Here is a 26,602-nt window from a genome sequence, read left to right as displayed (position 1 = left end):
CTTGTTTCATGTTTGATCGCACAAAACTATAAAAGTACGCTATCTACAGGTACAACCATGTTTGTTAAGACCATTCCCCATGTCTTTGTAGAGCATAACAAAGTTAATATACAGGGAATAGCATGATTAGCTGCTGCAGTGTTACTTTAATTTGATAGTTTATTTGCTTTAACTTTATGATTGTCAAAATCCAGACCAACAGAGGTTTTTACTTCTGTATTTAGTTCACTATTAGTTTGCTGAAAAGTTTCATTTTCCACATGGGGATATTTACATCTAACATAAATCTGATCTGTATAAATTATGATCTAATTTGAAAATTAAAGTGAGACATTGAAACACTGATTTTGAAATGTTTGTCCTGTTACAAATAAGAAGTTGACTTTATAAGCAATAAAACATAGCTGCTCAGTGCTCTGTAGTAATAAATACTGATTTAGTAACTCTTCTGCATTCATTGTGTAAGTGGCACTCATTAAGTAGACCCGGATGAATGGGGGTCTATTGAGCTCTACCCTATAAAACATTTATAGGGTAGAGATATTTTTCTGCCAATTTGCCTCATGTTTTCAATGTAAGTTGTAGAAAAAGTAGATTTTCATCTTCTGAATCGTTGTAAGGTTTTATTACGCTCCTCCTGGTCCTCCTTTAGATGCTCATTCAACTTCATTCACTTTCCTTAGAATCCCAGCAGCATCCAGGGAGGTTGTCTCGCTCCAATCAATCACTCACAAATCAGCATGCATGATCAAAACTGTTCTCCCTGTCAAAACAATGAAGGGACATTAGAACTGTTTCATTTCAGTTCTGATATAAGCAACACTATATTTGCATTAATTAAAATAAAACATGTCCAGTCCATTCCATAGAGGGCAACCTTGCAACTGCAGGTGAATTATAGGTAATTTCAGTAGCATTAATGCAGACTGGACAGACTCTGCTTCGACTCTGGTATAACTTAAGTCTTTTGGCTGCTGAATGTTAGATTATGCTAACAAATGCGAACTACACATTCCCATGTTGCAGACTTCATGAGTCTTCACTTTTGTATTTAAACACTTAATTTGATCCCTCACTAATCATTTGATGAAACAGTGGCTCCCGTTCAACAAAGTTTATAGTTTTTCAACCTCTGATTCAAGAAGGGAAAAGGCTTTCTGTCCACTGCACATGCAGTGTTCTCATCTATCCTCTAGATGTCAGTATATTCACAGTGATGAGGATATGGTTGTGTTGCGATTTCTCCTGATTCTGTGGGAAATCACCCATTTGAAGCATCACCCAATTATGATGATTATTATTGTTATTATTCTCATCATTATTGCTTAGAGCTCATTCTGTATCGTTATATAAAAACATTGTGCCAAAATGTGTTTAGTTTTGGGTTTGTTTTGCTAAGACTTCTTATTTAAAGTGTCTCTCATGGCAAACAGCTAAAAATTCAACTCTGCTCAAAAGGACATGTTTAGATTTTTTTCGATGGAAAACCCTTTGTGTTCTAAGAATGGCTGGGACGTAACTCAAGACTGCATGTTTGCAGATCTATACAAATACACATTAACCCTGTCTCTATCCTCACCCGACGTAAGCCAGCTACCTCCAGCTCCTCATCAAACACACCAACCTTTGCTTGTTTTCTGGTTTGTTGCTGTGCACTACATAATCCCACATGGTAAAATGGAAGCAATCAGGCAGAATCAGAAATCATATCCAGAGTTGACGTGGAAGAAGGGTGAATTATACAGAAGTGCTCAAAGGTCAATGTATCAGAATGGTTTTCACGTGTTGCTCTCTATAACATCAGAAGTGTAGCAGTTACAAATAACAGGAACCATCAGGTTGAAAACATTATCAGACAGATAATAATGTGTTGCTAAAATTAGATTAACCTTGGTTCTGATCACAGACTCTGACTAGGCTGTGTTAGATAACTCAATACTGATCATTAACCAGACCTAGCTTCTTTTCTGTTTCTGGTGAAATTATGGGATTGGGACTGGTTCTTCAGGTAATTCATGTGACATATTATCAGTTTTCCTTTTCTTCATTGCAAAACCCAGGTGTTGATTCCCTATTTCATGTGTAGTTATGAAAATTACACCATATGGACATTTATTAACAAGGTTAAAATTGATCATTGTTCCACTCTTTATTATTTTACATGTATTTTTCAAATTTAAATACACATATCAAATTATCCCATAGGATTACACAATAAACAAAAGTGTCAATTATAAATATAAATGTGCGATAATAAAATATACATACATACATTTTACAAAGGGGTCTCCAGCAGGGGGTTCTCTTACCAGAAGCTCTAAGACTAAAAGGTTGTGAAGTCTACATCCACCACTAGGAGAGATTAAACTGCTCTAGTTAAACCACTCCTCTAAAAACCCAACCTAGACCCCTCCGCTGTCAATAATTACAGACTGGTTTCAAAACTCTCTTTCTTATCCAAGACCCTGGTAAAGCTGTTGCCAAACAATGAATAACGCATCTGACAGACAATAATTTATTTGAAACATCAATCTGATTTTTGGTCCCTTCACAATACAGAATCTCTACAGAAACAAAATGTTCCTGAAAGTCTGCTATGACCATTTGACTGAAGATGCTGGTAAATCCTCTATCCTAGTTCTGTTGGATCTCAGTGCTGCTTTTGATACTGTAAATGACCACATACTCATTGACAGACTGGAGAAGTGGTCTCATCCTCCTCTAACGTGCAGTATGGTGTCCCCCAGGGTTCAATTCTAGGTCCCAAATTATGTTCCTTATATATATGCTGCCCCTTGACAACATTATCCGTAAACATAATGTCCACATTCACTGTTACGCTGTTCTAATCACCAATCAAACATTGCAACTCTTCACTGACTTGCTGAAATAAAACACAAGATGACAAACAACTTTCTCCAACTAAACATCTTCAAATCTGATGTAATTGTCTTTGGTCCCAGTTCCAGCATAAATCACAGCAAACCTCGGGGAACTAGCACATGAGTCCTCAGCAAGAAATCTTTGACCAAAACCTGAGCTTTAAACCCCATTAAGAAGGTTGTGCAATCGTGTTTTTATCATTTCAGAAACAAAGTCAAGGTTAAATCTTTTATTTCACATAGAAATCTGGAAAAAAACATTCATGCCCTTATTTTTCTCTCACATTGACTAACTCCCTTTATAGTCGTCTTATTCAGAAATCAGTCAATCTGTCAACAGTTAGTCTAGAATGCTGTTGCTCGGCTTCTAACAACATCCCAAATTGTTATGTTATTTTAGCATAGTTGCATTAGGTGCCTGATTATTTTAGGGTGTGTTATTAATTATGGGCTGGCCACTCCCTATATTTAAGACCTTTTTATCTCCCTATAAGAGCCAGGACACAGCCTGAGATCCTCTTCTGAAAACTGGGGATGTGAGATTATGCATGTTTTTAATGAATGTAGATAAAATAAAATAAATTCAAGTTTCACCTTGTAAAAGGAATTAGGAAAATACCTACTCAGTGAGTTGGCCTTCACTCACTTCATTTGTCCAATAACTATAGGTTTGTTCTCTCTTTGTGTATTTCACCATTATCATCTGTGAAATGTGGGCTTCTACATTTTCAATGGATCTCCAGTCTAACTCAAGTCCAGGTCTAGTCTCTTTGATTGATCATGTCTCCACTGAACTTTAACTTGGTGTATTTGATGTCAGCAGAGCCTGTCTTTGAGTGATGCTGCTACATGAGGCAGATTCACATTTGGTTGTCAAACAAGACGATTCTCCTGGTCCCCCTTTAGATGTCATTCCACTTCATTGTATTAATTGTTACATCCAGTCAGTGAGCAATCTGCATGGATTAACAGAATGGCAGTGTACCATTGTAATGATCAACATTCGCTCCCTGTCAAAACAATGAAGGGTCATTAGAATTCTTAATTTGTATTTCCAATATAATCAACACTTTATTTGCATAATTTAAAAAATATTGTATTTCTTGCCAAGAAGCAGGTGGAAAAACATTGTTTAGCTGATTATCTCCGTTCAGTCCAATTCTGCCATAAAGTAAAATTTGCAGACTTTCCATTTCATTTCCTCAAATATTCCTTGGTAACATCTTCTGAAACTTGACATGCAGACAGCGGGGGTTACCATGAACAAGTGTGGGGCGTAAATTCACTGTCATCTCTTAAGGATTTGTTTAGTAATATTTTATAGCAGGAAGTTAGAAATCCAATAATAATAAAAAGTTGCCAAATCTCCTTTTAATTGTCTCAAACTTTCTAAAGTAAAATCTTCTTTGTCACCTCATAAGGACTTTTATAAAAACAATATTTAATAGGAGCAATTCAGCTATAAATGCCATATTGAAATTGGAGCTGATTTTCCCTTTAATCTTCTTAATAGAGAAAAAAGTAAAATAAATTACTGCAGAAAAGTAAATTTTCTGAAACATGGCAGTCAGACAATATGGGTCACCGTAAACAAAAGTGAAGTAAAAAAATGCTTGACTTTTTTTTAATATGAGCAATTTATGAATGCCATAATAAAAATTTATATATATATATATGTCTTCTGTGGAAAGCTAATTATACAATATAACTATACTATACCACCACAAGAGCCACACAGAGCTATACTATACTATATTACTATATTAAACGTCCATAATAAGTTATACAGTAGTGTAAAATGCATCTTATTCACTAACCCAGTAATAAGTGTCCCTATCGAGTTGACAGAGAACGTGTTAGATGTGAAGAACAGATCCATTAGAGCAGGAGCTCCCTGTCCTCCCACACTCTCCACTCAGCTTTTATTCATATCCGAGGTCTGCACCAAACATCCGCTGTGCCGGAGCACCACTGTGTCACTCGGGGCTGGTGCTCCCTAGTCACGACCCACATGATGACAAAATCCTGCACCACGAGAGGCTGACGTCACCGCGGTACAGTCACCTCGTCGCTGACGTCACTGGATGACAGCAGCGGCAACAGGAGCATGTGGGGTTTGTGCCACCTGCTGGACGGAGCCTGCCACTCACCCGTGCATCGCGTCATCAGGGAGGGACCGGTGCCAGCTCCCGATCAGGTATGGCCTGGAAGCGTGCGTGTGAATACGAAACGAGCATGTGGGAGGAGATGGGGGGCTCCAACATCTCAGGTGTCTTCAGAGGGGCCTTGGAAGTCATCCACATTTTACAATCAACTACAGTCTGTTTTAAAAACAGCGAATATAAAATGTGGGACTGGAATTAAAGTGTAGCCAGGTGAGGTGTGCGCAGTGAGCTGCAGTAACACAAGATGGTGAAATACAAGTTTATTAGTAAATTAACACATAACCAAAGGGATCAGAAAACAAACCTTTTAATGTATAAATGAACCCCGAATTGCTCCATAGAACAAAAATAAGTGCTGCTAATAGATGCACTGTATGAATGTGTGTATGAATGTGTGTATGAATGTGTGTGAATGGGTGAATGGCAAACTGTAGACTAGAAAAGCTCTATATAAATACAACCATTTACTACAGTGGAATACAAATCATATAAAATTGAACGTGCATTACATCGATAAAAAGAGGTTGGTTAAGCTATTTAAAATACATATGTTAAAAAATCAAATCAAAGGTAGAAAGAACAGTTTAGATGTTCAGATTTTTGTGATCAATTTATATGTTTTACAATCATTTCTTACAGGTTAGATGAGATAGATGGATGGTGTTAACCCAAACATCACGGTGCTCTTGTTTCATCATGTAGGCCTTCATCGTGACATTTATCAGCAGCCCATCGAGAAGCACATTTTCCCCTCCAGTCTGTAAAGTCTCCTGTTTTGCACATGGGTCAAACAACCAGAGAAGAAGTTCATCTGTTGAAGAAGCTGCAGGAGGAGAAACACCACGTGACTGCAGACGGAGCTGTTCAGAGGAGCTGTCCACGGTGCTGAAAAGAACCAGTGAGTAACAGACGTTTCATTATGTGTAAGATGTGTCTCAAACACATGTGGTTTATACAACTGTGTTTAATACGTGATGTATTTACATTTACATCACTTTGCATGTGTGTGTATTCTTCCTTATGGGAACAAAATGCAAGTCCATATGACAAAAGTCATTACATTTGAAGGTGAAGTCATGTTTTAAGATTAAGTTCATTTTAAAACAGTTTAAATGAATCTGTAGGTTCACTTTAGATAGGGTTAGAGTTTAGGTGTGGGTTTGTTCAGGTTAAGGATGTGTTAGGGTTAGGTTTTAGTGGAAGGCTATAGAGTTCTGCAAGTATTATCTATAAATAAGGTTGGAGCAAGTCTCCAGGAAATCAATGTCAATGTAATGTCATGGAGACAAGACTGTGTGTGTGTGTGTGTGTGTGTGTGATGATGAGGACCCCATTCTCATGAGTAAGCGCGCCCCCGCAGAATAAGGTGGGAGAGGTGGGCTGCATTCCCATCACTGACCGAGAGAGAGAGAGAGAGAGAGAGAAAGAGAGAGAGAGAGAGAGAGAGAGAGCGGACTCCGCCTATACCGTCCAACATCCTGCTCCAGTCTGACGGAGGGACCACTACCCAGCAGTGTGAACCAGGTCCCCGCACAGCTCGACTCAGCAATCGGCGTGAACTAGCGGACATGGGCTCCCCGTGAATCCGGGCAGTGGAGGGGAGAGGAGGTGGGAAAGGCGGGGGTTGGTCGGGGGGTACCGACGACCAGAGCGTGGCGGGAGAAGCACCCGGCGAGTGGACGAACAAAAGCACAACCGAGGCTGCCCGCAACCATGAGCCGCCCGCACTATTCGCCGGAGCTGCGGCTGCCGCGGCCGCCGTGCCCGCGGAGCGCGTCGTGAGGTGTGGCTCGGAAAACGCTCCGGGGAGAACCTGTCAGCCGAAACGACCCGCCGAGGAGGAGCGGGAGGAGGCGGTGGGGCGGCGGCGGTGGCGTCGGCGGTGGTGGTGGAGAAGATGTCCGCCTCCGTGGGGCCCCAAGGCGGCCCTCGCCCACCCACCGTGCCGCCATCCATGCCGGATCTGCCGGACCTCAGCCACCTGACCGAGGAGGAGAGGAAGATCATCATGGCAGTGATGGCTCGGCAGAAGGAGGAAGAGGACAAAGAACAAGCCATGCTAAAGTAAGGGCAGCATCATTCCTTCTATCAGGTGGAACTTAAACACGCCGAACACACACACAGCTATGCCCGGTTGAACACTACTGATGAGGCTACCATTGTGTTGATCAACCCCACACACACGCTCCACATCCTGTAGTCTGTCCTCAGCTCTGCACCTAAAGGTTTGTCTTTAATGGAGTTTGTGTCCCCAAAACCTGACTCACCAGTATAACGGCACAGGACATGGCAGTAACAGCTCTCTGTGTGTGTGTGTGTGTGTGTGTGTGTGTGTGTGTGTGTGTGTGAAACCACGAATACATCCTGTAGGATTGTGGGGGGTGGGATCAGCCAATATTACAACAATATGCAGCCAAAGATGACCCGAAACAGGGTCAAACGTGTTACAGGTGTAGACGGGGCCGCGAGGAGGAGGATGGGGTGTGACAGCGCTGGTGGTGGTGGTGGGTGGGGGGGTGCTTTGGATGAATCATAGCATCATCCATCCCTTACCCACTCGTTTTCATCAATGGGGACTGCACCCCATCCCTCAGCTTACACATCCGGCACCACTCCGGTTCTCCGTTTTTTACGCACGCATGCTGCCTGGAGTGGCTTTATCCGTGTTGTGTTTTTTCACGATGAGTGGATGTGTGTGTGTGTCAGTGAGATAGGTGGAGAGAGAGAGGGGATGAGATCGGCAATAATGGGAATTACTGTGGCATTGTAGCTCACAGGCCTGGAGCGAAACAAACCGTTTTACAAGCCCGGCAGACGGACGCACGGTGCATGGCGAGGCTGCGAGTGCGATCATCTGCGCTCCCCCTCGGCGGAGCGAGAAGGATGGGGTGTGGTTGGGAATCTTAGCAGGCCCTAACCGGACACGATACAGACTAGAAGACACAGGCTATGTTATATTGCACATTTGAAATCCTCGATCAAATGTTAAATAGCCTACCGAGAATCAGAGAATAAGCAGGGACATATTGCAGAGATGTGTGGCACTAAAGGAGCATTATAGTGGAATAGCCAAAGAGAGAGTAGCTGTGTGTCACTTTAAAGTCCCAAACACATAATATGTGATATACCACACTGTCACGATGGGCTTCACCTTCCTCTTATACAGGGTTTGTTACATTTTAGTTTGAGGCCTCAGGGGTTTCCCACACAAACCCTACAAGTGAGCAGGGTCTGCATGCTAATCTGTTCTACCCACACCTGCACTGGGACATGTGAGAGCCCTGCTCCTGGCTTCACAATGATGGGTATTGTCGTCGCAGGCAGTGCAGCCTCCTATAAGCACTCTGGCTCTCGCTCCGATTCTAATGGCTGTTTTCATTTCCCGACTGCAGCCTGAAGGGAAGCTGGGTGAGAGCTGCTCTGGGCCCCTTGAGAGGAAGTTATGTATTTAATGTTCCATGAGGCGCAGGCTCAGGTTCAGTCAATAATGGCTTCATCATCTGGCTAATCATTGATGGGGACCAGCACACCATGGACAAAGGAGAAATGTGGTTTCAGAAAACCATTCAAATAATTGCTGCTCTTTAAAATTTACTACGACATATTGTGCAGGATTATCATGCAAGACACAATGGATATGAGGAGACATTGCAGGATAGAGAGAGAAGAAAGGAGGGATATCATAGTTATCAAGGGGAAGCTTTATTTGGAGTTAACATACAACGAAGAGCCACTCTGTGCATGATGGGTAATATCAGAATGAGGTTTGTTAGACAAGACTGCACTGTTCTAGATCAGACTAATGAGAACAACAATTTGGGCTCCATTTTTTACACATTTGTCATTTAGTTCATGCTATAATCCAAACTGAATTAACAGAAAAAGGGGCTTTAAATGCCAGAATACTGACAATAAGCAGGTATGTCTGTGTATACAGTAGTTAGATCACGTAAAAAGCTAATAAACGTGAATAAATAGAAATAGAATAGACATTTTTCAGAAGTTGACTTATTTGGGGCAGAATAAATGAGTCAGGGAAAATGAGAAAGGCGGATGCAGACATTTTGGACTCTCACAAGCTTACGTGACCTCTTTTTGTTTCAGATGAGTCCTTATTTTCATTTTATGTATTTGTGCTGTAGTGTGTGATCTTCAAATTAGTCTTGCTTGTTTCCTATTGCTTGCTTTTTGTCATTTTTAACTTGTAAAGCACCTTCTAACTGTTTTTTGAAAGGTGTTTATTTTTATTAGCCATGACAGTGTGGCACTTGTCGTCATGCCATTGGAGGGCAACTACTGCATGTGTTAAATAATAAACCAACAAGACCTCCAAGGCCAGAGAGCACGTTTGTTACTTGGTTAAGCTTTTTAATTCATCTTTTATTCAAGAGACAGCTGAAATCAAATTACATACAGTAGCCTATAAACTAGTGATACAGTGATTTAAGACAAACCAGCCATCATACACGTGTTCAGAAATACTATTTTCAATAGTGCAAAGTAAATCTGTAAAATCCTAAACTTATAAATGTGTTGTGTATACTGGATACTTCTATCCATCCATCATCTATACCACTTAACCTCTTGAGGGTCGCAGGAGGAGCTGGAGCCAATCTCAGCTGACACGGGGCGAGAGGCGGGGTACACGCTGAATACGCCACAACCGTATTGCAGGACCGGCATATATAGACAAACAACCCTTCAGTCTCATTTGCACCTCCTGTCAATTTAGCGTCTCGAATTAGCCGAACCCAACCTTTATGTCTGTGGGAGGAAGCTGGAGTACTTGCCCATGCCGACACAGGGAAAACATTCAAACTCTACGAAGAAAGACGCAGCGATCCGTCTTAATCCTTCACAATCGAAAACACACAGCCCACGAGATGTAGGTGACGACTATTTGCATATGACTCGGTGAGGAGTCAAATGAGACTGTGGTAAATTGTGTCTTTTCAGTCAGAAACAAGCAGTGTTACAGTCTGGTATAAGAATCTGAAAGTGACGTGTGCTATTAGAAACATTTTGATGCTGAAAATCAGATTTAATCTCTTAAACTCAGACAATATTGATATTAATATATATGATCGAGTCCTTGGCAGATCATCTAGACAATCCACTGACCCAGTGAGCTTCATATAACCACACAACCACACTAAATTACTTCATTTGATCATAGAGCCATTGATAACACATTATTGTCGCATGGTGTCAGTTATGTGCTTTCTAGCAAACTCTCTCTTTTAGGTTAGCTTCATACGTTTCCCCATATCATTAAAGTCATCCATGTCAACAAAGCTGAATTTGTGTCCAAACCTGTTTCCAATCAAAAGACTGGTCGTCCTGCTACATAGCCAGATATATACTTTTATGTACGCAAATACATAAATGATAAATGAATGTAGCTTCCATACATTGTTTGTTTAAAAGCTACATTCATGAGAAACAGAAAATGGCAACACACATGGATTTGATAATCACATCTGTAAAGCCTGTTGTTTGTTGACAGAATTGATTGTAAGTCCAGACTCAAGAGGTAGAGCAGGTTGTACACTAATCAGGAAGTTGGATACTGAGCCCCACATTGCACTTGATGGTTGTGTATAAGAGATGTGTGATGACAAAGTCCTGTTCATCGTGATGCACAGCATGATTGGGTGAATGGCAAAACTATCCTGTCAGGACTAGCAAAGAGTTTTATCAATACAGACCCTTTACCATTTATCTCACATTTTTTGATCATGATATAATGTGTCAAACAGCATCAGACTACATGAGCAAAACATCAGACTGACATGAAATTGCAGTTTAGTCTGTCGATCAGGCTACTTAAGTTACCTCAAGTTACCTTAATTAATTAATTACATTTAATTATTTTCTATTTATTTTGTTTTAACAAAGTTATTTCTTTTGTATTGCCAAGCATATATGCCTTTAAACCACATGTTTGTGTTTCATCTTAATCTTCATTGACAGAGGTGGCCCTAAACAACAGCCATCGATGATTTCTCAGCAGCAGTGAGAATTCACATCCAAAAAGAACATTCTGTACCTTATGTGGAGATTGTTGCACCTGGTCAGCACTGTTCAAAGTGGTTTCCTGAGACCTGAGCAGCTGGCAATGATAAGGTTCGACTGATATGGGACTTTATCTGTCGTGGGTTTAACCTCCAGCACGAGAGAAACTGGAGCGAGCTGATCTGCTGCTGAGCCACGACACCTGGTTTTGGGCGCTGATAATTTGCTCTGGTCACATCATGAGACGTCGGTACATTGGCTCCCCCTCACAGATTCACAGCGCTAACAAACATGCTGTTTAGTGCACTGGTGACTTCATAGGCTCCTTCCATTGACTCGCTAAACCACCATTGACTTCCTAATCCAGCGGATGTAAGTGGATGAGAGCTTTCATGCTGTGAGGACTGAGTGAAATGCTGAACGCAGCAGTGACCGAACCCCTGTGAGGATGTGACGTCAAAAAAAAACTCTCAAGAAGTCTTTTCTCTGCCGCCCAATGCTCCAAGTTCCCATCCACTCCTGGGAGCTTTTGTGGGTTCCAAAATGTAAATATAGAAACAATGTGTGAAATATTGATGCCCTCGGCAGAGAGGTTGTAGACATTTCAGATGTGGGTGGACATACACACAGGGCCTTAAGGCTGGAGTGGGGGTGGGTGGGGTTAATGGAGGCACTTTTGTTGATATTAAGGAAAAGAAGTACACATACTTACCCAGTGATAGTACTGGGACCTATTTTGGGCTTTAATAGTAAATTTGGTAACATTGACTAAATTCCTGAACAATTTGTTATCTATGGGACAGTGCAAGGTGCAGATTTGGCAGAGTTTGTTCCTTGACACCAGATGGACAGACGCAGAAATCAGGACCTGGGGCACAGGAGGAGGGAGGATTTAAAGGTTTTAAGGATTAGAGCTGTGGAAAGAGAGAGGAAAAGGGGAGACAGAATGAATGGGAAGAGCTTCTGTAAGGGGTCCCCACACATACACACATGCACACACACACACACACTGCTAATCTCTCTGTACCAGGGCTCCCCAAGGCAGGAGGCTACAGGGTGCATTTAAAGGGCAGTGACGCCCCCTCCCCGTCTACTGTCTGATGTGGTCGCTAGTGTCCACAGGGACATAGGTTGACCTCTGATTGGATGTGGGCAGTTTGGTTTTCAGTCTCTGTGACTGTCTCTCCTTAAAGATCTGCAAGTTTGTGCTGCCTTTGAATGCAGCTTGTGTGACAATGTGAGAAGCCATATGTATTCAAAAGGTTAAATCACAAGAACACCTCTGCTGTAGAGGACAGATATTAATGCTAATATTAATGTTACTGCATAGAAGACACTATACTAGCTAGCAAGTTCGCAAGCTGGTATGACGGACGGCAAAGATGAGGCCAAGTCAGCAGACGTGGAATAAACACAATGCTATTTGTATAGGTGAGCTTCATCACCAGACTCTCAGGTTTCCCACAGCACTACAGGTGTTCAGTGTCTTGAAGGGTTTATGGTCCACAACTCGGAACCAGTGCACACTACCTGTCCAGCACCAAACCAAGAAATGGATATTTGTCTCAGTTCATCATGTGGCTCCAGGCTACTGGGTGCGTGAATTATGCAAGTGTTTGCTAACATGTTAGACTTATTAGCTTTAGAGTGTGATCATTTGTCAGTTAGAATTACACTGTCTTGCTTCCTCTGAGTGAAGGAGGTGTGCATGTGTGAACACAAACATCCTAGTGAGACGCTCTGTAGTTTCTATGGACTTTATCCGCCTGATCTACTTGTGTAAAGTCCGTAGAAATTTAGGAAAAGTCGATGTGTGAACAGAGCAGGGGATCCCCGCTGACAGAGTTAATACGTCACTTCCTGTCTCTGTGTGCTGCACTCTGCTGCTCCATCTCTCGCCTTAATAATGTGGATTTGATGCTGTTGTGAACGCGTCTGTGCATAAAACAACCCGCTGTGTTGTGCATGTGTGAAAATCAGACTCGGGGGTAAACTATGTAGCTAATTCTCCGGGTTTTACCTGGAGGTCATGTCTGAGAACGGCTATACAAACTCTCTTTCTGGTCTATGTGTGTAGTCTGACAATATGGTGATAGTGTCAATATTAACAGAGAAAAGTAATTTATATTTTATGATAAATTAAATGTCTAGCTCTACATATTTATATACACTAACTGTTAAAGCACCAATTCCTAAACACATTGAACTTTGAAGCTCAGACTGAGACAAGGAGGGAGATGACACGAGTTGGCTGCTACAAACAACAAAAACATAATATAATTAATACAACATATAGGAAGCAGTAAGTCAGCCATGTAAGGCATGAATGGGTGAGTTAAGTGTGTGTAAGGGAAACAAGAAGCGATGCTGCTGTCAGGAGTCAGGGAGACCAACCCCCCCCCCCCAGAGAGAGCGAGGCATAAATGAGGCAAGGCTTTCAAAAGGCAGAGCACACCAAGCTCAGGTGATGCAGCTGACGTCACCTCCACCTACAGCTCAGAGGAATAAAGCATAGGGACACCTAGTATCCAAGTGAGGGAGGAGGGGATCATCACAACTGTAAATGTATGAACAAAGAGGGAAGAAGGATAAGTGATACTGCAGATAAAAAGTTGGCCTAAGAGTTTAGGTAATCTGGAATCTGGTTATCCTGGAAAAGATAGCAAGAGCAGGCAGAAAAAATGTAACCAATACATCCCACCCCCCACATCAGCGCTCATATCAAAGCTGCTTCCCCACTGACAACTGCTAGAAGACGACTTTCCTGTGACTCCCTCGCAAACGAATGGCTATTGTCTCTGCTTCAGCAGTGTATGTTTCTCTGGCTGAAGGTCATTGTTCAGTGAGAGGATGGTGCAGGTTGTGCACATGCTGGTACGTCGGTTAGTGACAGACAGGTACTCTAGTGAGCAATCTGGTCTGAATGAAATGATTGGTTGTGTTTATTAAGTCCTGTGAGAGCCACAGACACCTGCCTTTTCCTTTTTTAGACAACTTTATCTATGGATGGCTTTTGGGACAATAAAAGAAAAGTTTTCCAGACTTGCAAACCTACCCACTCAATCCTCATTGTAGTGTTAACATGTCTGAGCCAAAAGGTTTGCACTAACGCTTCTTCCTGTTGAAGTAGACTTGCTTTTACCTGCCTCTAAACGTCTGTTGTATCCACTTGGCTTTTTTTAGTTATTGTTCCTATGACATGATTAGTAAGTGTTTATCTTCACCCTGTTTCAGATACTGCTGCTGTCTGTTCAGGATAGTTTTAGCTGGCTAACTGAAATTAACAGCATTAGCTAGAATCATATGAAGTCACCAAATTATGTCTCTGGAGCGATAAAACAAGAAGATCTCCACTAAACTAAGTTGGTATCTTTCAGCTTGGATAAGGAGGAGCATTTTCCATAGCAGACCTCTGGGTTTCAAGGTTTGTGAGGGAAAATGCTAATGTTGAATTATGGATCAGGTCTGAAAATAGCTCACACTTGGAAGCAGTTCCTGAAATATTTAAATATTCAGTTCACTGGCTGCTGTTGATGTTCCCAAGCTTTTTTTTCTCCTTGTTAACCTGTTTTAGTTTCGGCCCAGTGTTGAATTCCACTAATTAGCTATAGCGTGTAATGTCTGCATTGTGACCATGTGTGCAGGTGTATATTTTTGTATGCTGGTGCACTTTGTATGTATGTGTATGTACATTCCTGTTTTACACAGGTCAATACATGCAAGCTCATATAGTTTTTAACACAACCCTGCTCACACACACACACACGCAGGCATGCATGCATCGAGAATACTTGTGCCGCAGCACTTATGACAAGTGACACACAAACTGCACCACAAACACAGATGGTGTTGCTGTTTTGTTGGCCTGTGGATGAAAGCTTGCAGAAGGAAAAGTCCGCTCCTGCTAAGACAGATCGCCTTTGTTACTGTGCAGTTTGTCCTGTTTCCTTGTAGCTGGCCTATACTCTTTCCAAACAGCTGTAGAGAGTGTGAGTCTATGTGCTTTGTGTGTGTGTGTTTTTATTCAAAGTCTGCTGAATTGGATCTTCACACTTTGCTCTTAATTAAAAGAACTCAAAGGCAGTCGGGTGTATCTGCAACACCTGGTGGAATGGAAGTCTGCCTGAGTGTGTGTGTGTGTGTGTGTGTTTACATGATTTGTGTTTGTGGGACATCTGTTTGTCCTTCAGTTTGTCTGCACATCTGTCCTCTTTGTCGCATGTCTCCAAAAGCTTCATGTTGTGTTGTGCTTCTCCCAGAGGTCCTGGAGACTGCCACTGGTATGCTTTGCGTATTTATTATTGTAACCATGACAACAAAGGTCCAGTTTTCCTGCTGGGGTGCTGTAGTTCATATCTGAGGGAACACACAACCTCCAGGTTGGAAAACTTGTTGAAAAACACTATTATTGGCACTGACACTGAATGTTGGCACGAGAAGTAGATCATATGCTTCATATTTCTATTAGATCACATTTTGTGCATACGCAACTTTTCACATTTTGGAGACAGGAGAGTGGTGAGGCAGACGTGAGGAGGTGAATTGCCGCCAAATTCTATATATGATATATATAATATCTTTTATAACTCTTCACCTGTATCACAAAGCACGACTTCGGTTTTCATATAATTGCTGCTATAAATGTGTGTGTACTGTCAGGTACACTGAGCAGTGCACAGGAGACCTCTTACAAAAAAATGAATAAACTGTGTTCACCTGTGTTACACTTAAATTACAGAATTATGTCCCAGAGTGGGGGTTAGGATCCCACTTATGTGTGAAATAATCAGTCAGATTGCTGTGCACTTAAATACTGTGGTGACACTCATGTGTAATGCTGCGTGACGGATGCACTGGCACTGATAGTATAGATTAGTTGGAAATGTATGTTCAGTGACTATGAAGATGTCCTGGCCCATGATGGTGACAGACTCATCAGCCGATACAGATTCTATCAAGCCGTCATCTTGGACCTTTGTATTGAACTGGGTCCAGTATTACACAGACTGAGCTATGGTACAGAACCGTACAAAACACATCAAAGTAATCACCACTCTTGGATAATTAGCAGACAGGTCTGTGTGTGATATGATTAACACTGTATACTTTTCACCGTTCTTATTAAAGCCCATTTTGGGAATAATATAGTTCTGGTATATTTATAGATTTAGGATATTGCAACTGTCTCTTAATTTCATCAAGCTGTAATATAGGAATATAGGAATATCATAACAATGCTGAAGACAGCAACATTCATTCCCCACCGACAGCAAAGTAGATTAACTGACTGAAGAAGCTGCTCCCGCAAGACTCAACAAATGCTTGTCGCTTGCTGTGCCTGTATCTTGGAGATCTGTGAACTTTGGTTGGTGCTGGACAGTATCAACCAAATTGTAATTATGGTAATTAAATATTGAAATGGTACAACTAACCCTCAGGAATCTTACCGGAGTATACAGTGAAACCGTTTCATAGGCAGAGCAGTAAATGTATTACCAAGGACTGTACTATAGCTTGTTGTTGTTGTGTGTGAAAGGGACTAGATCTATAAACAGAAAAGAGTTGACTGACTACGTGTTAAACAATCAAGTGGTCACACCGACACTCAACTAAATGTATTTTTCTATCTGTCCTTTTTTTTTTTTAAATCCACCAGGACAAAATTTCCTGTAACCCTTAAAATCAGTGGTTTCTTATGATCCTCAGTGGACTGAGAAACAGCCTTGTGTTGGTGTGGTGATTTGGCTGTGCTGATTTGAGATCTGGTAAATCATTAGCCACAGCAGCAGAGGCTGAGAGGAGCGACGTGACAGTGAAAACTGATGCGGCCTGAGAGGATGGGAAGAAATGGTGGCTCGCAGTGTGTGGCTGGGTGGGATTGTGAGTGGGTGTGTTGAGAGGGAGAGACCTGAGTGAGGCTCGGTGAGTGGCCTCTTTAGTGCTCCCAGACCTCCCCAGCATTAAAGTTTAATGAGAATGCATTCTGCTGGGGCTGACCAGGCTCTCTGAAAAAGAAAAAAAATGACGAATTTCCCCCACAATAAGGTTTGAATAATTTTTTCAAAAATACCTTCCTGCCCTTGTAAAAATAATATTTCAAAGTAGATACAATACTAACCCTAACCCATCGTAGTAAAGAGTGCAGTGTCTCTTATCTTAGTTCAGTTCAGATACAAATGAACACTTACTGTTGTATGTATATGTGTACATACGTATGTATGTATGCAGTGGTGGGCACAGTTAACAGAAACAGTACCAAGTAAATGTATTACTTTATAATTATAATGACTCAAGAAGAGTCAAAAAGTATATTGAGTAACTTCATTAGACAGTATATTAAGAGGTAATAACAATGTAAAGTGCACATTGATTGTAATTAATAAAGTGACATATTCAAAACTAGGCAAATGTCAAAATACATGCTGTTAAGCACTGTTTGCTTTCAAACATGAATAAAAAACTTTTTTTTAAACTTAAGAAGGGCCTGGGTGCAGCCTGCATTGTGTGTGCACATGCATTCAGTTTTCAAAACAAACTTCAAAATGTTCATCTAATTAACGCAAGTAAATAATTTTTTTTTAATGCCATATGATAAACATCTTCCAAACTAGGGCGTGAGATAAACAGCGGAAGAGCACAAATATATGCACATGGTTTTGTTTCAGTGCCGTAGGCCTATACAGAACAAGATAAAAGACAATATACATTTTAAAAAACCAGGAGTGATCATTCAAAAACATTCTACTAAATACAGTAAATCTTAACAATTTAGTTTTTCCATGTACCGCACAGTTTACAGCAGTATAGATAGTGAAAATGATGAGTAGGAATTAATGAGTAGGAATAAAAAGTATTCTGCAAAACAACTACTCTCAGAAGTACAATTTATTGACATAACTACTCGACTAAATGTAATGGAGTAAATGTAACACGTTACTACTGCATTTATTGATGATTCAGCATGCTGAGGCCTGGACTGACACTCATTTACTCTCCTGCTGTAGCACAAAACCACAGCACATATTTTGTCCAAGCACAGCATTTTGGGACATAAATAAACCATCATGCTCACAGTATATCTTCAATAATCTTCAATACACCATCATTTCATTTGTAGATCACTGTGCATGGAGGTTGGTGAGGGGGAAATCAAGGGAAGAGCAGGAGGAATTGAAGATGATGTTGAAGGGGGGGGGGGCAATGGCAGCTATAGCTGAGTCTGCTGGGATAGAGTGAGGGGATTAGAGGCTGTCCATAATTACTCCACAACTACTCCACCAAGTAGAGTCATGGCTTATACATCACCCAGCAGGCTGTGTGAGGTCAGGGGCTTTGTACACTGCATGTGTGTGTCTCAGTATTTAGGAGAGGAAGAAACAGAGAGGACAGTGCAGAGTGTAGAACTCTATATACTGTATATACTGTATACAGCGATGTGGAGAAAACGATGGATAAAACAATGCCATGTGGAATCCAATATACAGTTCTGAGGACAAGAGAGACTGAGGTATGACAAGTAAAGAAGTAAAGGAAATGGAGGAGAGAGATATAAATGGAATATGAGGAAAAAAATAAATGCACAAAGAGGAGAGAGACAGAATGATGGACACACAAATATGCACACATACCCACTGAGGAGACAATGCCAGCGAAGCACTCTGCTTCATAGATATGGGTAAAACACTTATAGCATCAATAAAAAGAGTTATCAACATCCAGGCACAGGCTCTGGGAGGGGCGGCTGTTGTCTGCAGCTGCAGACTGAAGACGGACTGAAGCTGCTTGGCTGTGTGTTGCACAAGGATTCAGTCTGTGTCACCAGAGTGTGGTACCATGGCCGGATTTGCATTTGGCTTCACAAAAATTGCGTTGAGCGTTGTCTGTGGCAAGTTTTGAAAAGTTAAACAACACTTGTGACCACTTCCCCCTCATCATTTCCTGACGCGCCGTGTTGTCGTTTTAGTTTCCTTATTATTATTATTATTATTCTACTCGGGCAGATTCACTGGCCCCTGCTGAATTCGGAATGGCCCTAAAGTGCCCCTGCACCTGTCAGTAATCTTAAATAAACTAGTTACTTATCTATGCGGACACATAATTAGCCCCTCTGTGTAAATTGTGGTCCCTGACTTAGACAAATCCTTTTCTTCCTTCTTCCTTCTTCTTCTTCTTCTTCTTCACCCACGGATCTGGAGTGTGGAATCATGTTAATCTCACTTTTGCTCTCAGGTACTGAAATGTGCCACTTGTTCTATAGAATTAATCAAACTGATTGTCGCGTCAATCCAACTGTGATTGGCTAATACAATATTCATGTCAATACCAAAGGACATACACCAATGGACACATTTCACTATGGAGAAGAAGAGCAAGTGCTAGGGTTTGTAACTTTTCAGAGCCTCCTTTTCTGCAAAATTCCGTGACCTTCCAAGAGATTCTTTCCAAAAATAAACAACAAAGAAAGCAGAAGACGTAGGTTCATGTGTTGTTATTGTCGCAGCTTTAAAGCTTGTGTACTAAATCAACAGTTTTACTGCAGATGTAGCTGTGACATTGAATTCTGGAAAGACTGGATTGAGCAGATTGTTTGAGAATGTGATGCCTTAAAGATTGATACACACTGACCATCTGGGTGCTTTATATCTGCTGACGTTATGACGTTAGCACCACTTTACAGCCTTTTGACTGAGGAGACCAAATATGTAAAGATCTCAATGCAGGACATCATGGCAGGCAAACAAGACAACAAAGACAATGTTTGCATTTGGTAAAGCACCCATCTGTGGCTCTTTTTACCCGTCTTACTTATTTTCCTCACTGACACAGACCACGCTCACTCCAGCAGGAAGGTTACGTATTTTTATTTCTTGTTTTGACACATCACATTGTTTTAATTTAAGATATTACTCATGTGCTTGCTTTTATAAACCAGTGTCGTTGACATCTTTTTGTTTTCCTTTCTCTACTTGTTCTCATCCTGCCCATCCTCTTTCCATCATTCTGTCTCCATCCTCTTTCTATCATCCACTCCTCTTCTCAAGTGGTATTTATAGAGTAGCTCCGGATGCATCGCCTTCTCTCTTCCGATGGTCTCTGGCCCACGCGTGTTTCCGTCTTGGCTCTCTTTGTTCATCCTTTTGCTTTTTCACTCCTTCTCCTTCCATCACCACCTCTTCCTTCTCCCTGCAGACATCTGTTTGTCTATCCATCTCTCTCTGAGATAGCAAGACTTCTGGGATCGTCAGTACACTCTTCACCTGTTCCCTTTATCTTCTTGACTCTCTTTTTTTTACCCCACTTCGTTACCTCACTCTTCTCTCTGTCTGTGTCTGCTCCCCTTCATTTATCACCTCTGATCACTTTGCCTTCGCCTGACTCCTCCTCCGCCTGCCTCACAGCATGTGTCGACATGTCGTCTTCCCTGGTCTCTAGCTCCATCAGAAGCAGAGACGTTTTTATTCAGCACTGTGCTCTCATTAGTGTTGGGACTATTGATACAACAGGCTTGTTTTGTTCGTTCATATAAAAACTTCCCGTGATTGTTGTCGCATGTTGTCTACATTCTCTAATGATGTGTATGAGGCAGTATACCATATCTCAATAGTGTTGTTTCTTTTGTCTTAACAAAAACAAAACCTGTAAGGAGTGAATGGCTTCCTTAGCTCCCGACCATATCTTCCTAAGCAGGCGTGTCATTGGCTAACTACATTATTTAAGTAACTCTTCAGGACTGGAACATCCACGGTCCCACAAGGTCCCATTACATCATAGTTTAGATTAATAATTAGAGTAATAATTAAAGTTAACACTCCAGACAACCTCATGTTAGATGGCACTGGGTCTGCCAAAGTCATTGGTCATTTCACATCCTCCTAAACTGGGAAAATATATTGTAGATTTTTGGGGTATTTATTAAAAGTCCAAAACGTCCCTTATTAATAAATTCTGCTAGCAACAGTTTCAGCCAACAAAGTCCACAGTTGTTTGATAGACATGACAAACCTGCTTTTGTTGACTTCTGTGGTAAAATGAAGACCAACTACAGATTTTATGAGGTAAATTTGCCATTGCTTGAATAACAGTGTATGATCGACAGACTCCAATTTTTGAAAATGTCATAGACTTTAATTAATTGCATTAATCAATGTTCTAGTCTTGATGACTAAAGTACTTTACAGTACAGTTTTGCCATCCACCCATTCACACATGTGCAGCACTTTCTCTACCACATCATGGGGTTCAGTATCTTGCACAAGGACACTGCGGCAGAATGAGCGAGACGGGGATTGAACTGCCAACCCTCTGGTTAGAGGACGACCTGTTATTCCTCCCGAGCCACAGCTGCCCAGAAACAATGCAGCCTTCAAATCTTAATGATGGACTTGTACAATATAGCGTCCCACAGGAATAGGTCGATTCTGCCTTTTTCAATCGGCCAAATCTGCCGAAGTGGACCTTTACCCTCTGGTGTGAGAAACAGAGAGAGATAGAAGGTTGATGGAGATCATAATGTTTCTTAGTTCATAAAATAGTCTGCATTCTTTTACAAATGAATATGAATGATTCTGGCATTGTCTGTTGTCCCCAGCTGCTACTGTGAAAGGCTTCTTCTTTAGGTCATTAAATCTCAAACAGGATACACATGTTAATGAATCTGCAGACTTCCCTAAGGCTTGTTAATCCTGAGCATCTTTCTAACTCAGCAGTGTCTAATGCCCCACAAAGCCCATTCTGTCTCATCACACTTTGTGACATGATGCGACGGTTTCAGCTATTTCTGCAGAAACATAACACAAACTATTTCTCTAACTTTTTGTGTCTCCAAAGTCTTGGCGTCACCAGGAATCAGCTGATGGGACAGAAATAGTCTCTCTCTCTCACACACACACACACACACACAGAGAACCTTCCCCTTCCCATCCTTGGGCAATGTATTCATAGCAGTGTTAATTAACAACTCCACACCAGAAGAGAGAGATGGGTGGAAAGAAGAGAAAGTGAAGGAACAGGATATGAGAGGGAGGAAGGGAGAGATTCCTTGAAAATGATCAGCTGAATATTTGTGGCATTAGGCAAATTAAAACCCATACATGTGTATGTTTGGATTTTATGTCTTTTACTACTAAGTTTTCATTCGCACACTTGTTTTGACAAAGCCAAAGCAGGGCTAACTCACATCTTGCTCTCTGGCTGTCCCTCCTGGCCCATGGCAATGACCTAGAGAGAGGAGACAGCCCCAGTTCAGCTGGTTCACACCACTTGAACCCCCCCTAGTCACAGTCTGCTATGGCCACATGCCAACAGTGTTAGTAACACATTACAGTGGATTATGTTTTGAATGGTTATGAAGTTCTATTGTTACATTACAGGGTTGGTGTATATGTGTAGGGCTGGGTACAGAAATCAGATACCTGTTCCTACATGGCCGGAACCTACAGGATTCAACAATACAATCTAAAAGGTGTGTTTACTTTGTGGCACGGTAACAAAAATAAACATGTGGTATCGTCACTGGGACTTGCAAATATTCCCTGCCTGTTTTTGAATGAAATCAGTGGAAGAAAGATTGTATCTGCTGCAACAAAATATGTTAGTGCTCTTCCACCACCTGTGATCCCAGGAATGGTGGCTGACCCCCAGTGAGGTTCAGGCATGTAATCAATGAACTCACAGTCGAGTGAACACACAGAATGTGTCCTTACCTGAGAACACATCTCTCCCTGTGTCTCACAGAGTGGATACAGATGAATAGAGGAGCATGTGTGCTGACTCACAGGACAGGGATCTCAGAAACCTGGACTATTCATTGGGTTTTAAAAGTGTGAGGTTGGTGAGGTTGCACATGTCGGTGATACTGTAGGTGTGTGTATTTGATGCATATAGTTTCTTCACATGTAACTCCACACCTGTCATTGACATTGTCATTGTGACTGAAAACTGTGCAGTATATCTATATTTATGGATCCACCGTTCTGTGCCAGTCTGACACTTTCCCTTTGCAGCCTTGGTGAGAGCATGCTACCATCACACATTCTTTGTCACTGACATGATGCACTGTGAAAAGCTGTCAGTTACAAAATTGAGAAAGAAAACTGGAGCCTTAATGTTTCTCTCTTTTATCTGAACTAAGAAGTAGGCTACAGGTTACAATATTTCAGATTAACCATGTTCTCCTTGTCTTGGTTTTAATGTTAACCTTCACTTTCAGCAGCATAGTGTGCTCAGCATATTCATTCTGTTCATCATAGCTCTTATAGTTATTCAGGTTGGTTGAGACCAAGACAGAGCAAACAAAAAAAACACAGAAACATGAATCAAAATGAATGTTAATGACCATGAGTCTCTTATCGACATGACAGTATGTCAGTGTTTTCAACTGGTTTTACTGACCCCAAATGGCTACAGAAACAAACTGAGACATGTTAAAACCACAACAACATTTTTAACAAATTATGAAAGTAACTTTACATCAAGGTATATGAGAAAATACTGTTGTGGGGCCAAGATTTTAATGAATGTTCACCGACATACTGACATCTAGGAGACACTTTTGTGTTGCATGACTTTTTCTAAACCGAGTATTGTCCAGACCAGACGTCAGAATCTTTAATGTAGACAATTTTTCAAAGAGGATTGAGACACCCTTAACTGCTGCAGAGCTCCCTCGTGATTTAGGCTGAGAACACAGATTTATTTTTATATTTCAAAAGTCACCTTGTGCTGCTTCACCAATGCCTGTCTGCTGAATGTGTGGAAGCAGTAGAAAAGACTGATGAAACCATGGCTCTAAGAACAGCAACAGCTGGTGCACTGACTCCTGCTGACTCCCAGCACTTGATGCCACCACGTTGCCATGACAACTGCCTGTGCACCCTCTGTTTCTGACAGCTGTTCCCATGGTGCCTCGGCTTGGCTCAGCCTCTGGACTCCCATTGGCAGGATAGATAGCTTCTCTGGGTCAAATGTCAGGTTGATGACGTTACTGCTGTAGCTTTGTCATGTCCTTTTTCCATTCGAATTACGTACGGATTAGTTAAGTTTAGGTTTGTGTCGAATCCAGAATCCATGTATCATCATTTCAGCTCAATCAAGGACTTCTTTAAACAGTTTTGAGTGAAAAATATTCATGTTAAGTTCAAATTCATACATTCCATGAGTGTATTTGTTGACAGACTTTTAATTTTATTTTCCACTTGATATCGAAACTTGATGTTGTCTGGCACATACGGTAATTATCTGAAAATATAGCACCGTCAGTTCTTACTTTCTCTGTTTAGAAGAAGTAGTAGTAGTAGTAGATATAGATATAAATAACAGGGTTCAGATTTACTTGAAGCTAGCTCATGTACCAAAAGTTAGCGGTTGTTTAACAAATTGTTTGTTGGTTACCTGCTAAGAGAGCTATAGCTACTATACTGGCAATGCTAACAGGTTAATCTACTGTTCACTAACTAATGCAAACATAGAAAAAATTATATAATCTTGATTTAAAAAATTAAACTGTTAATTACCATGTATTCAATTTGTACCATGTTTGAGAAAACCATGTAAGATCCATGTATTTTTCCAGAAACTCTGTACTCCTAACATCTCTTTCAACATTCCCTGTGACATAATTACTGTCGCAACCGTTCCCCATGTCAGCTGATTGGCCAAGATGTGTCCCAGTCTGCTAGTCACCACCCTGTTCCAACTGTGTATGGTGGCAGTCTGCTGTGTCTGCTTCACAGCACTCGCCACAGACAGCTAGAAAGGCTGTAGTGAAGACGTATCTGTCTACTCAGTCCCTGGAATAGAAATGGCTCGATTGACATGTTCTGAATGTATTTTCTGGGAGAACTGTGAGGTTTTATTTGCTTTTTTCTAAAAAGAGACATTTTCTCCGAAGCGTACTTCTAAGTATTCTGCGAAGTTCCTGGACTTTGGATGGGTAATGGTGGAGGACAGCTCGTGGTTTTATTTCGACCACAAAAAGACAACAGATCAGCTGTTATGTCCTCTAACTCTTTCCTACCCGGCAACTGGGAATTGTAGACAGGAGGACATGTCTACTTTCAACAGTGCCAGGTGATCAATGTAACCTGAATTATTTTGGATTGTTTGGTGGTTGGTTGGACAAAATGTGCAAGTTGAAAGTTGCCTTGCGATCATGGAACATGTAATTATAGATTCTAGTAAATCGATTGCTCTGTTAAACTTGTATTTTATGAATTTTGCAGAATTCTCTCAATTTGAACCAATAATCACAGAACACGAAGTGTTCAGTGTTCTGCTAATAGTCAGCCTTTCACTTATTCAACCTTCAGTGTGAATGCCTCATTTTTACTTCAGCAAATGTGCAAATGTATGAATGCCAGTGCACTGCATTGTCTCAGTTTAGCAAATGACTTGCAGACACGACTGTGAAGTTTGTGTGCTGCCAGAGAATCAACCAAAGTTTTTCTATTTCCACAAATAGACAAATTAACTGAAAGGCTGTGAACGAAGCCATCTCCTTCCTCTCTATCTCTCTCACTCAGGGAGGTAATTAAAGTGCCTGTCTGGGTCCCCTATACGAGAGCCATGGTATGCTAATGCTGTATTACTTTGACACTTTTGTTGAGGCAACATTGCGCACGTTACCATCCTGATTTTCAATTCACACTTGGTTTATTTCCATCATAGACATCCCAGGAAGCAGAGGGGAAAGGCTGGGAGCCACCGAGCAAAACTGAGCCGCAGCTTCATTTTATCGCTTGCATGATTTTTTTGAAAGGCACCTTTTAAGTGGTGCTCTAATTGCCAGTTATTTAGCCCTAACTGAAATGTTGTTCTCGAACACACACATGCATTACACTGCTCTGTTTATTCATTCCAAAAAATGAATCACTGATTCAGAAATCCCTCCAGGTCCTTTTCTGTTCTTGTTTTTGTGTAAATGTGTTGATACAGGACGATCTCTTGGAACTTTGCTTGAGGATTTATTACAAATGTTTTTGAATTCATGATGTACACCTAATGGTCAATCTTTAACTTTTCTCTTTTCTCTCTTAGAACACTGCACCAGCAGTTTGAGAGCTACAAACAGGAGGTGCGTCGCATCGGGGCGGAGACACGGCGTCAGCAGACCCAGCAGAAGGACGACGCGCCCACCTGCGGTATCTGCCGCAAGACCAAGTTTGCTGACGGCTGCGGTCACCACTGCTCCTATTGCCAGACCAAATTCTGTGCTCGCTGTGGAGGGCGGGTCTCTCTGCGCTCCAACAATGTGAGAAACTTGACCTCTGACATCTTTCTTCCTCTTGTGCTCACCTCATTCCAGCTGTAGTTGCACTGTTGGTCCTTCCGCTGCTGTGTGTTTGTTAACGTCTGCTTTTTTGCTCCCTGGTCACACTTTGGTGAGACCAAAGTGTATTGGGAGAATGGCTTGGCACCAGTCATCGGCCCATTATTTAAGTCTGAGGCTGCAGTGTTAGTGTTGTGGAATGGTTATAAAGTGAAACACTTGAGATCACTTGAACGTGAAAACACCGGTTACAGCATCTGTGTTGTCCTGTGTGT

General features: G+C 41.5%; 1 protein-coding gene across 28 annotated transcripts in view; it reads left to right on the top strand.

Annotated features, from left to right (window-relative positions):
* The first annotated feature begins 6,518 nt into the window (after nucleotides 1-6,518).
* The window catches only part of LOC109627590 (regulating synaptic membrane exocytosis protein 1-like), a 66,880-nt gene continuing 46,796 nt past the window's right edge, over nucleotides 6,519-26,602 (top strand). For 17 of the 28 annotated variants that reach the window (XM_069530862.1, XM_069530869.1, XM_069530865.1 and 14 more), the window contains exons 1-2: nucleotides 6,526-7,111; nucleotides 26,096-26,309. In XM_069530862.1, coding sequence (XP_069386963.1) covers nucleotides 6,945-7,111; nucleotides 26,096-26,309 — 381 coding nt within the window. In that variant the 5' untranslated portion in view covers nucleotides 6,526-6,944. Of the gene's footprint in view, nucleotides 7,112-26,095; nucleotides 26,310-26,602 lie in introns of all 28 variants that reach the window. The other 11 variants (XM_069530886.1, XM_069530884.1, XM_069530885.1 and 8 more) reach the window with 3 other exon arrangements.

Source organism: Paralichthys olivaceus, chromosome 8 (assembly GCF_024713975.1).
Source record: "Paralichthys olivaceus isolate ysfri-2021 chromosome 8, ASM2471397v2, whole genome shotgun sequence".
Taxonomy (NCBI): domain Eukaryota; kingdom Metazoa; phylum Chordata; class Actinopteri; order Pleuronectiformes; family Paralichthyidae; genus Paralichthys; species Paralichthys olivaceus.
Note: the sequence above shows the minus strand (reverse complement) of the source record. Positions and strands in the feature narration are given on the sequence as shown.